Raw genomic sequence first — 13,144 nt, 5'->3', positions numbered from 1 at the left:
AAGACGTAATAATATGGAGAAAATGATTCTAACAAAGTTACGGGAGTCGACATCGAATTTACAAAGCGAAGAAGGCTCAAAGGGGAACTTATTAGAGGGTCAAAAGAGACAAATATATGGCGGAAACAATAATTACTCACAAAGGAAAGTGGCACAAACAAATTACAAAGGAAAGGAGCACAAAGGATAACTAATTACAAAAGACAGACTTGTACAGAGGGCCTATAAAGTGGACAACTACTTTCCACACCACCACACCACCACACCACCACACCAAACGTTGTTCCATGATAGTAAATGCTACTTTGTTTGATAAGAGTTCTGTACTTCTATTTGAAATAACAATTTAACTTTGGGTAGGTGGGGATTCGTGTCCGGACGGGCCACTAGTTTGGTCCGCCCCTGGACTTACCTTCTGAGACTCTATATAAGTACCATAAAAGTAAGAAGTGAATCCCCATACTCCCAAAGCAAAAGCCATTCCTTTCTCTCCTGTGAACTTCTCATGGAAAATAATGACGGCGGCGATCTCAGTCATAGGTAGGAGCACTGCACCTATAACTCCGGCGAAAAGCGAAGTTGTACAGAAGATTATACCTAGTGTTCCAATATACATTAGTTGCCAAACAATTGCACTAAAAACCAACACCAAGTAGTATTTTGTTGCACCTAGCTCATATTCATTTGCTTCTCTTGTCATAGCTGAGAAATCTTTGTTCACAATCATCCCAATTATGCAGAAAACTGTTGCGGAAAAGACCATACAAAATTGGAATTGTAAGACAATCGAATAAGTTAGGATTTTACTTGCTTTAGCATAAGCAACTTCAGCACAAGGTAAAATGAATCCTCCTGCGCCAGCAGCACCAACAGTTAGAATAAACCCTAACAAGTATTGTGAACTAGTAACACCTTGAGGACGATCACTGCTCTTTCCGATACCTAGTAGTACTGAACCCAATGTCATAATCACAATGGCATTGATAGAGAACGAACTGAACTTTTGTTTCACCATAATGAAAGCAAATAAAGCTGTGAAAATGAGTTGGGTAGAGATTAGAATCGAAGAGGTGGATACAGGAAGGAATGATAACCCATAAGAATACATGAAGTTGTTAACTCCAAGTAATAGACCTAATACAGTTCCTGAAATTAAGAGCTTTGGGGACGCAAAGAAGTTGGGAGAACCGGGTGTTTGATCGTGTTTATAGTAAAGAAATCCAAGTGGAATGAGTAGAATTGGGAATCCAGCAGTTTGTAATCCACTTGATATCCATTTACGGCTTCCGCCGTGTAAGAAGTATAACCTAAGAAGTAAAGGTCCTCCAATGGTGCCAACGGCACTACAAGTACAATATAGTAAGAGAAGACCCCATTTAACAAAGAGAGACTTGTTAGGGTTTAGTTGCTGCTCATGATCAAACTCAGAGAGGTTGTCATTTTGATGGTTAGTGTTCTCTTGGGGCAGTACTCCTTCCTCTATCATCTCAATGTTCATAGACATGTCTTTTACTTCTCTTGAGCAGTGTGATATTCTATCTGTTCTTTAGAGGGAGAAAGATGAGATAGACAAGACTAAGGCAATGAATATGCTTTCTGGAGTCTAGAGGTGTTTTTGAGCTGAAGTGAAGAAATGAGATGTTTTGGTGGATGTCTATAATATCTATATTTATAACAAAACTGGGAGGAACTTCAGAAGTTATCATTAGGCGGTTGGTGCCTGGTGGGAACGTTCTATAACATAAAAAATTATGTTTACACATAAATTTCCACCCCGTGTCCTAGAAAACCGCATTAAAAAATATTAAAAAAAAAAGGACCAGCTAAAAGCACCCCAAATTTTTGGATGTCAGCACTCGGGGAGGAGATTGACTAAAGTCAAGCTCTTTTAAACATCTATTTGTACCCGGACACAGATCGACATGTCCAAAACCCAAAGCAAGGTTATGGACTCGGATAAGTCTAAGAGATTTGAGACTAGCCCAGTTCAAGTCCTTGTTTTGAGTTTCAAACTGGTTCGAATCCGTGACCAATCTGAGAGTAAGGTTTCTTAGAGTATTTTTTTAATGGTGGTTTTGGATTAAGAGTCTTTCTCTCTCTAACTCCTCATTGTATATTAAGGTTGGTTTGGAATCAAAGTTCTTCTCACGGTGATTTTATTCTCTTTCTCTCTCTAAAACAAGGTTGTTTATCTCTCTAACAACTCATTATAGATCGATGATGATGGGCCTGGAAACAAGGTTGTTTCCATGATAACGTGATGGTGATGATGATGATGATACGAAGAAAGAGAAGAAAAATAGATGAAAAAGATACGAGAAAGAAAGGGTTGGACGGACTGGGTGCCTCCCCATTAGACACCCTGTTCATACTGAGTGCTAACATGCTCGCGGTGCAAATAGTAACTCCATCAGGGGCCTTTAGCCACTTCCTTACAAAAATCCATTGGATAAGACGTTTTGGTCAACGTCATTAAGTTACATTTTTTTAGGAAAATTGGGAGATACTTCCACGGGTTTGATTTGATTGATGGCGGGGACCTTCTAGAAACTTATGTTTACACAGGTCCCCAAATTTCTGTATTATTGGTTTAAGATATTTCAAATGTTTTGAAATGTTGTGTTATTTGTTTAAGACATTTCAAATGTCGATGTTATTCCTTTAGGACTCTAAAAATATTTTTCAAGGTCTGCGTTATTCGTGTGAGACACTCCGAATATCTCCCAACGTCTCCATTATTAATTTGTAGCACAAAAATCATAGACATTTCAAGACAAGTTAGTTTCACAGACACTTGTAGATATTTTAGTATAAATTTTAGAAAGCTTTTAAAGAGAATGTATTTGAAAATATGGAAGCATTTGTGGACATTAGATTAATAATAATATATAATAATTTCACAATATTTTTATATTATATTATATTATATTATATTATCAAAATAATAATGATTACCAATTGTACATCAATATCCGTAGATATCCACAGATGTTTATGACAGTCGAGAAATATATTTTAGTAAAAATATGTTATTCTTATGATAATAATAATAATAATAATAATAATAATAATAATAATAATAAATATCCATCAATTGTCCATCAATACCCGTAGATGTCTACGGAAGTCTAGAAATATTTTTGTAAAAATATGTTATTTCATATGATAAGACATTAATAATATTATAATTAAAATAATAAATATCTATTAGTTGTCCATCAATGTTCACAGATATCGACGGATGTCTACAATAGTCCAAAATATACTTTTGTAAAAGTAGGTTATTTCATATGATAAGACAATAATAATAATATTACCAAAATAATAAATATCCATCAATTGTTCATCAATGTCCACAGATACCACAGATGTTTACGAAAGTCTAGAAATATATTTTTGTAAAAATATATTATTTTAGATTGTAAGACAATAATAATATTATTAAAATAATAAACATCTATTAGCTGTCCATCAATGTCAACAACTATCGACGAATGTCTATGAAAGTCCAAAATATACTTTTGTATGAATAGGTTATTTCATATGATAAGACAATAATAATATCAAAGTAATGGGTTATTTAGGAATTATACCCACAAATATCTGTGAAAGTCAATAATAATATTATTAAAATAATAAATATCTATTAGATGTCCATCAATGTCTACAGCTATCAACGGATGTCTACGAAAGTCCAAAATATACTTTTGTAAGAATAGGTTATTTCATATGATAAGAACCCCCCCCCCCCCCCCCCCCTCTCAAATGATAATGCGTATGGCGTTAACCCCATTTCCAGTTATCCCGTAAAAAACCGTTAAGTAAGGGCCGTGCCAGTCACGTGGCTTTCTTGTGACGAAATTTCCCTCCATCCACCAAAAATGCCCCTGCCTCCTATGGTCAGTTTACCAAAGACTCTTATAAAGAGATTTTATGCTTAAGGGATTCTGTTAGATTTATTTCTTCCCTCCACTCTTGTTAGTTCTTTGTTAAAACGATGAGAGGAGGTGCTAAAAATGAACAAACAAATCAGATAAGCCACTATTGGTCTTCACGAGCTTTACTATAACGGGGGTCCTTCACTAAATATTACTTTTACGGTGCGGGGTTGAGACCAAAATTCGTTTTCTTCATGTTATTAGATAAGAAACAAATTAACTATTCACACAAAAAGCTAAATGTTAAACAAAACCCCTAATGTTTGTGTGGAGTAACTAAAATCTATTCATGGATTCAAGTTGAACAAACCGTCAAGTTAGGTTTAGGATACTTACAACTCACGCCGAGGTGAACCTTCTGCCATTAGGCCTTCTCGAGCTTCGGGTATTGCGAGAATCCACTAGACTTGTTTTCGGTAATGGAATAGACTATCTCAACTGCTAAAGACAGAGAAATTAGAGATGAAAACGAATTAAGAACAAAATTTCATGAAAACCCTTTGAATCTACTTCGATTAAAACTTGAAAGTGTGAAAACCCCCTAGGGTTTCGAAGGGTTTACTGAAGCAATCTTTCTTCACTTCTGTTCCCGCGTTTTCACCTATACTAAGGCAGTTGGGAAATATAAATGAGGAAAAGGAAGATTTTAAAATAGAAATCAAATTTTAAACCCTTAATTTGGACCTACTCCATAATCACCGTAGGATGGATAGAGGGCAATTTCGTCAAAAGAAAGCCATGTGACTGCACGTCCCTTACTTAACGGGTTTTTGACGGCAAAATAAAAATGGGGGTTAACGCCATACACATTATCATGTTCGGGGTGAAGTCCTAATATAGCTAAATAAGTGGGTTCTAGTTGCTAAATAACCCTAAAGTAATAAATATCCAGCAATTGTCCATCGATGTCCGCAGATATCTACGGATGTCTACAAAACACCAAATATATATTTCGTAAAAATATGTTATTCATATGATGAGACAATAATAATAATAATAATAATAATAATAATAATAATAATAATAATAATAATAATAATAATAATAATATAATAATATAAAAATAATAATAATAATAATAATAATAATAATAATAATAATATAATAATAATAATATTAATAATAATAATTTACCAATTGTCCATCAATGTCCATAGATATCCACTAATGCAAATTAAAGTCCAACAATATATTTTAGAAATACTAATAAAAATATGTTATTTTATATCATAATAATAATAAAATATTCGATACACATATTTTCTATGGACTTAATATCTTGAAATGTCTACAAGAGTTTTTTTATTAACCAAATGTCTTAAAATGTCTACATATATAAATATAATGTCTTGAAATGTCTATAAAGACATTTTGTATATAATTAAATGTAATGAAAATTTTTAAAATGTGAACGAGACATTTTGTCCATTAATATTCCTCAAAATCCCTATCCACTGCCCTCTAAGGACATCAGTATTAGAAGGTCCGCCTGTAGTTTGACGAGAAACACCAATCTTTGAAGAAAATGAGTGGCTTTGTGGAAGTAAGTCCTTGGTCTTGCGAGTCTGTCCGAATTCAAACCCAAGCTCTCCATGTGAGTTAAGAACACTCTTTCTGGCAATGCTTTTGTAAACAAATCCGCTAGATTGTTTGCAGTAGCGATCTTGATAACTGATACGTCCCCATGCTTTGCAATACTCCTTAGTAGGTGGTACTTGCATTTTATGTGCCTACTCTTTTCATGGTCCCTAGGGTCTTTAGACTGAGCTATAGCTCCCGTATTGTCACAATTAAGAATCATTGGACCATCTGCATTGGGAACTACTTTGAAACCCATCAAAAAGTTTTTCAACCAAACCGCTTCCTTTGCTGCTTCGCCTGCAGCAATGTATTCTGCCTCCATCGTTGAATGTGCAATACACGATTGTTTCTTGCTTCTCCAACTGGCGGCTCCTCCACCTAAAGTGAAGACATACTCGGATGTAGATTTTATCCTACTTTCGTCCGCCTGCCAGTCAGAATCAGTATACCCAATCGGGCATAGCTCCTCATTGTCAAAACACAACGCATAATCTTTCGTTATCCGAAGATACTTGAATATGTGCTTAACCGCTTCCTAATGAGCCATACCTGGGTTAGACTGAAATCTACTGACTATACCAACCGCGAAGCAGATATCTGGCCTTGTACACAGCATAGCATACATCAAACTTCCTACTGCCGAAGCATAAGGAACTTTGCTCATCCGAAATTTTTCCACATCAGTCTGAGGTGACTGCTTTTTAGAAAGACTGATCTCATGCCTGAAAGGTAATAAACCTTTCTTGGAATCCTCCATTGCAAATCTCGCCAAAATTTTCTTTACATATCTCACTTGTGATAACCCCAATATTCTCCTCTGCCGATCCCTTAATACTCCCAATATCATTCCCGAGTATATAGCTGGCCTCACCCAAATCCTTCATCTCAAAATTACTTGTAAGCCAAATTTTGGTGGTTGTCATACCCCCAATATCATTCCCGATAAGCAATATGTCATCCACATATAAAACTAAGAATACCACCATGCTTCCTTCATACTTCATGTAAACACACTGATCATTATCATTTTGAATGAAGGCATAAAAACTGACTGCTTCATCAAAACGATGATTCCAACTCCTAGATGCTTGCTTAAGTCCATAAATGGACCTTTGCAACTTACACACTATGTCTTCTTGTTCTTTAGCAATAAAACCATCTGGTTGCTTCATGTAGATGTCTTCCTCCAAATGTCCATATAAAAAGGCTGTCTTCACATCCATCTGCCAAATCTCATAGTCATGGTGAGCAGCAATGACCAAGAGTACTCTGATAGACTTGAGTCTAACTACTGGACAAAAAGTCTCCTCATAGTTAACTTCTTCCTTTTGTGTGAACCCCTTAGCCACTAGTCTTGCCTTGTAGGTCTCCACCTTTCCATCTTGACCTTTTTTTCTTGTAAACCCATTTGCACCCAGTTGGAATAATTTGTGTCGGTGGTTTCACAAGCTGTCACACTTCATTTTTGTACATCAATTCCATTTCCCGTTTCATTGCCTCTTTCCAATGTTGAGCGTCTACATCCTCCATAGCTTCTTTGTAATAGAATGGATCTGCCTTAGATTCCTCTAGAATCTTCTGAAAAGACTCCCCAAGGTATAATAATCTGTCTGGAGATCTTATAATTCTCCCACTGCGACGGAGCACGGGCTCACTAACCGGGTTAGGTAAAATTATTTCTTCTGGTTCATCGGTAACGGGTGTGCGATTGGAATCACATACCATTTGTGGCTTATCTGCTAGTAACTCATGAAGGATTAATTGGCTCATTGGCTTGTGATCTATCATATAATCCTTCTCAAGAAAGACAACACTTGTGGAAACAAGAACTTTCTTGTCAGCTGGACTATAGAATAAACCACCCTTGGTCCCTTTTGGATACCCCACAAAAATGCAGACCTCTGACCTTGGTTCTATCTTACTAGGCTTTCGAACTCGCACGTGTGCTGGACACCCCCACATATGCAAGTGTCTCAGACTAGGTTTTCTACTTGTCCACAACTCACGGGGTGTCTTTTGGACTGCCTTAGACGGAACCGAGTTCAGTATATAAGCTGTAATTTCCAGGGCATATCTCCAAAAAGACATTGGTAAGGAAGAATAACTCATCATCGTCCTAATCATGTCAAGTAAGGTTATGTTTCTCCTTTCAGCTACTTCATTCTGCTGAGGGCATCCTGGTGCTGAAAGTTGTGAAACAATACCTTCCCCTTGACAGGTATTAATCAGAGAACTCGTCAGATAGATACTCACCACCTCGATCAGATCGAAGTTTCTTTAAGAGCTTACCCAATTGCTTTTCACACTCAGCCTTAAACTCAAGGAATTTCCCAAAAGTCTCAGACTTGTGATGCATTAGGTACAACAAACATCACACAGTGCACTGGCAATCCCTTATCCATATCAGGAGAATTCGAGAAAGCAGAAAAGAATTCGAGGCGATTAAATTCAATTACATCAGGAGAGATCTCAATTCGACTGCAGACAAATTAGCGAGATGGGCAAAGAAAAAGAACATGAACAAGAAGTGGAAGAATGTACCTTGTATTTTAGTTGATAAATACTGTAATAACGCTTTTATTAATTAATGAATAGCTAGTTAAAAAAAAAATAACCGAAAAAAAGAATAGCCTTATTAGATATGCCCACTTCACAAAAAAATAAAAGAAATATCACAAAAGCCCATGTGTCTCTCTCTCTACTGAAAATCAAGCCACTTCTTTTTTTTTGGAAGTAAAAGACTACTCGAGACAAAGGCTCTCTCTCTTCGACTTTATTACAGAGAATCGGACTCAAGCTTACCAACTCGATCCTCAGGTATGAATGAGCACCGTGTAACCCTAATTTCATTTTCCTTTTTGATTTCTCCATTAAAACCCGTCAATATAACAACCCCTAAATTTCAAATTCCCTTCCAATTCTGCGTTTTAGGGTTTTGAATCGAGTCAATCATGGAACACTCTACGTTGAAATTGACAGTAGACAAAGGTCCTCGTGAAGGACAAACCCTAGATTGTACAACTAGATCCGTGATAAAAGTCGGTAGAGTTGTTAAAGGTAACACATTTACCATTAAAGATTCTGGAATTTCATCTAACCATTTAAGAATAGAGTTCAAGAACAATAAATGGGTTATTTCTGACCTTGATTCGTCAAATGGCACTTTTGTGAATGGGACCAAAATTCAACCACTTAAGGATTTCCATCTTAGAGATGAAAATGTGATTAAGATTGGAGAATGGACATCATTTAAAGTTCAGATTGTGGAGCATGAAGTGGTGAATGTTGAAGAGGAATATAAACCAACAAGAGGTAATAGAAAAACCAGCAAAAATGTTGCAGTAGCAGAGAAAATTGATGCTAAAAATGTCGAAGAACAACAAGTAAGGAAGATTCCAAGTCGCCGAGCAGCTACTAGAAACACTAGGGCTTCCTCAAAAGTTGAAGAAACAGAATCGGAGTTAGCTTCACTATCTATAATGGAAAAAGTTTCACAAGAACCAGATAATGTAGCTAATGTTGCTGCACCTACTCGACCTCGACGAGGAAGATCCAGAAAAGCAAAGGACGAGCCAGTAGTGGTACAGAAATCTCCCAAAAGTTTGGAATTAGCTTCAGAGATCCGTGAAGAACCGAAAATTGTTGTCCCTGTTAAAGAGAAGAAAACGCGACGGGGAGCTCTAAAAAAAGTGGAAGGTTCCAAGGATGGACCTATTACAGTTTCAGAGGTTCCAACGATTTCGGAAAACGACAATGCAGATCAAGAGGGTGTTAAAGAAGTACCGAATGTTGATCCAATTGCAGAGGAGAAGGAAGAAAGAGGCAGTGCCCCTAGAGAAGATGAGCCTCAGAATATGGCTCCATTAGAGAAGAAGTCGACACGACGAGTGGCTCAGAGGAAGGTAAAGACTTCAAAAGAGAAGGAGCCTCCTGAATCTGCGGGAATTGAGGTGATTAAGGATTCAGGTAATCCTAACAATGAAGAAGAGTTGGAGCGAAAATTTTGTGAAGAACCGGGAAGTAGCTCTGGTGTTAAAGAGAATTTAGTTCCACCAGGTTACAAAAAGATAGATTGGGAGAAGCTAACATTAGGTGAATGGTTTGATTATATGGAAGTTGATTTGCCAAAATATGTTCATGAAAGAACAGATGAAATCATATCAAGTATGAGAGAGAGATCTCGGCAATTCAATGAGTTCATGTTACAACAACAAAGGGAAGGAAAAGGTAAATTTCCTTTGTAGTAGTAGAGCATTTGTTCTGATTTAATACTAATATTTCATTATGTGAAGAACTTGCTCTTTCTTCTTGTGTAGTGATGTATGTTTCCTTTCTTTTCTTGTTAATGAGAACTTGTGTTGCACAGATATTAGTAGAAAGTTCACAATTTTTATCAACACCTCTTCAACAAGTTTCGAGAAATGCTTCTATATTTCGATTATAGGACTTAAGGTTGTATTGGATTGTAAGAAATTGTATTTCATAGAAGTGTGTTCATTTCAATGAGTTACTGTGAAGTGATTCTATATAGGAAAGTGTATTCCGCCAAAGTGTTTAAAAACGTAACTTTCTGTTGCGATGATGCCCAACTATGCGTATACTTCGACGGAAATAGAACCATTATCACTTTCTACCGACGGAATACTTTCACGCTTTTAATTATAGGAAACTATTGAGTTGAGTTCCTAATGAAAAAAACAATTTGTGTATATCTATCTTAGATCATAACTATCAAGTAATAACTTGTATATTGCTTTCTTATTCTAATCGGATAAAAAAAGATTACCTTGAAGTCGACAAAGTAGTTTCAAATAAAAAGTCGACAAAGCAAAGAGTTATATTTCCTATATACTTTCACATGAAATTCAGTTTTTTGAACAGGTCATGTAATCTAGATTTATACCCATTAGCGCAATTGTGAATATTAGACCCCACATAAGTGCTTCATAATTGATTGCACATCCCTCATCTCCCATCAGCCCAGATCAATATTAAATTATAAATGTTAGGATGTGAAGTTCTAAAAGCGTCTTGCCCGAGTGTTATTAACGCCCCTACAGTTTCAAGAAAACGACTAACCAACTATTGTTCATTTCTAATGAAATTCGTTGAAGTATGTTGCTGCTTTGAAAAAGTAATTGTGTCTCTCTGTCAGCTATTTTTTTTCTATTATATATTTGTGTGAAAAAAGAAGGAGGTAAGGAGAATAGAGGACACTGCAACCATTTCCTCTCTCATCCTATTGCTCCAACCAAACAGTTCAAAATCAACATCCTTATTTCATCTTGGTCTCCAGAGAAGATGCGACTTTCCCACTCTATAAAATCCTTCACTTCCGGTATTCCATCTTCATCTCCTTCTCTCCAAGTATTAATGTTTTTCGGTTTGTATCTTATTTCATCTTCATCTCCTACTTTGCAGGTATGAATTTTTTTCTTCATTTCATTCTAAAAAATTTCGTTTCATGAGGTTAAGTGGTTTTTCTCCATCCATTCAGCTCGATTTTATACATGTAGTTTTGCACCTCATTTTGTATTTATCTAATTTGTGTTATGCATTGTGCATCTCATTCTCTCTTTGTCTGAGAGAAATTAAGCTGCCATATATCTGTTCGATCAGTTGTCTGAGAGAAATTAATTAGGTTGTGTTGTGTTGGGGTTGGTTTATATTCAGAAACTTTTGAATTGTTCATGAAATTTTTGGAAGGTTCTTAGGTACATGTGTATGTGTAAAATTCAAAGTCTAGGTTGTTTAGGTTTTGCAACTCATCCAAGTTGGATTATTATTGCAGTGGGTATTTAAAAATAATCATGTCTGGTTCTGAAGAGGCGTCTTTGGCAGCTAAAAAGCTCTTTCTGCTTCTTAGTTTGCTGATCTTGCTCTTGTTGATCCAAAGTGCTAGCTCTTGTTGATCCAAAGCGCGCAAAGAGGTAATTTTTCGATTAGTAAATCATGTGGGTTGAAATTGTTTACATTTGGATGTGTTAATTTCTCTTCAAAACTCAGAAGCGAACTCATATATAGGATTGGAAAGATGGATAGATGAAAATTTGGAGTAATTATACATTATGTGGATCCAAAATTTGTATAATTGTATTGTTATTTGAAACATAATTATAAGGTCATATATATCTTTATTACATCTTGTTTTAGGATTTGGGCAAACAGACAATCAGCTGCTAGATCGAAGGAGAGGAAGATGCGCTACATATCTGAACTTGAACGGAAGGTGCAAACACTTCAAACAGAAGCAACAACACTATCTGCTCAATTGACAATGTTGCAGGTATCTTGCCTACTGGGAAATGCCCTACCTTTGAGTGCGGTTTGAACCGTTTTTTTTTTTTTTTTTTTTGTTAAGAGGTGCGGTTTGAACCGTTGATTTGTTATCATTGCGGAATATAAACTCTGAAATCACTTTTCAAATATTAAAGATGCTTCGGTAAATGCTCGACTCATTTATTTAGTGTTGGAGTTATCTATAGGTCTGGAGTGAGAGCAGCTTTTACTAATATGTGTTTTTTCCTGTTGCTTCTGGACAGAGAGATACAAGTGGACTAAGTACTGAAAATAGTGGGCTAAAATTGCGGTTGCAGGCAATGAAACAACAGGGTCACCTGCAAGATGGTAAGATCCATCTTGTTACACGTCAACATTTTAATTCTGCTATATGTGCAGTAGATTTAATTTTAAGCAGAAAGTGGACCGACCGATAACCAATTTTTTTTTTGTTTTAACTGCTCATATTTATATAACTGCAACCAAAACCTTTTTTCATTCTAAATGGTTATGTTTATGGATACTTTGATAGCCAACTGAATCAGGACTACCGTACTTTGCATTGATATTCTATTACGGTATTACCTATCAATGTGTTCTGCATTAAAGACAGAATTTACGGGGAAGTCTCACTGCTCCTCTTTTTGTTGATTTAAGAGATTTTCTTCCACACAAATTGCTGATTTTTACTGTATACCAAATGTAACCTAAATTCAAATTACTGCCAGTGTTTATTGTCATTTAGGCTTTCGTTGATATCTGGGGAAGTTCTGCAATATTCTGTTTCTGCCTGATGATTGCTATATATCATGGAAGGTATGTTCATGCTAAAAAGTTCAAAAGAAATTTATTGAATAATCATGTTTTGTCTTGATCTGTATAAAAGGCTCGAGAGAAATCCTATAATCTTCGAAAAGGAATATGAACTTTTGTTCCAAAAATGATGCAACGAATAGGAACATTCTTGTAAATGAGGAATGCAATTCATTATTTCACCATTTGCCAAGTTTTCTTACAATTTCCTAACTTTATTTGACACAAACTTCTACTGGTGGTGACTCCAGAGCACTACTCTGCCGGAAAGGAGAAGCGGTTGAGATGTCCCAAGATCACAAGCCGATATAACCATCGAAATGAATTCAGATAAAGAAGTTAGGTGGGTATAGTGAGGATGGGTATTTAAATAGGGTACTCTTTGGAGTATTGCTCTAGAGATTGATTTGAAGTAACTTTTTTAACTTCATAAGAAAATTAATTTTTGACTTGAGAGAACGTAAAAATTTACATTAGGAAACTAACTATTCTACTTAATTAAGTAAAAATGTTATTTGTAGTGTTGTCATAAA

At 35.9% G+C, this 13,144-nt stretch overlaps 1 protein-coding gene and 1 pseudogene across 22 annotated transcripts; one reads left to right on the top strand and one right to left on the bottom strand.

Annotated features, from left to right (window-relative positions):
* Positions 1-346: 346 nt before the first annotated feature.
* Positions 347-1,504, bottom strand: LOC147556755 (purine permease 3 pseudogene; annotated as a pseudogene).
* Positions 1,505-8,161: 6,657 nt separating this feature from the next.
* Positions 8,162-13,144, top strand: LOC147556754 (uncharacterized). Of its 22 annotated transcripts, none has more exons than XR_015233570.1 (7): positions 8,162-8,336; positions 8,451-9,746; positions 11,311-11,449; positions 11,688-11,805; positions 12,064-12,146; positions 12,527-12,614; positions 12,863-13,144. XR_015233570.1 is itself a non-coding variant. In XM_086657695.1 (4 exons), exons 2-3 carry the CDS (start codon positions 8,471-8,473, stop codon positions 11,429-11,431), a joined length of 1,347 nt encoding a protein of 448 aa, XP_086513821.1. In that variant the 5' UTR covers positions 8,162-8,336; positions 8,451-8,470; the 3' UTR covers positions 11,432-11,449; positions 11,673-11,839. The 22 variants fall into 22 exon arrangements, 5 of the variants coding, with proteins under 5 accessions (XP_086513821.1, XP_086513817.1, XP_086513820.1 ...); XR_015233563.1 differs by having other exon boundaries at positions 11,673-11,805; positions 12,062-12,146; XR_015233568.1 differs by adding an exon at positions 11,883-11,961 and having other exon boundaries at positions 8,197-9,746; positions 11,688-11,839; positions 12,062-12,146.

The sequence above is a fragment of the Eschscholzia californica genome, unplaced genomic scaffold (assembly GCF_041429995.1).
Source record: "Eschscholzia californica isolate CP2 unplaced genomic scaffold, dmEscCali1.0.p SCAF_2, whole genome shotgun sequence".
NCBI classification, from domain to species: domain Eukaryota; kingdom Viridiplantae; phylum Streptophyta; class Magnoliopsida; order Ranunculales; family Papaveraceae; genus Eschscholzia; species Eschscholzia californica.
Note: the sequence above shows the minus strand (reverse complement) of the source record. Positions and strands in the feature narration are given on the sequence as shown.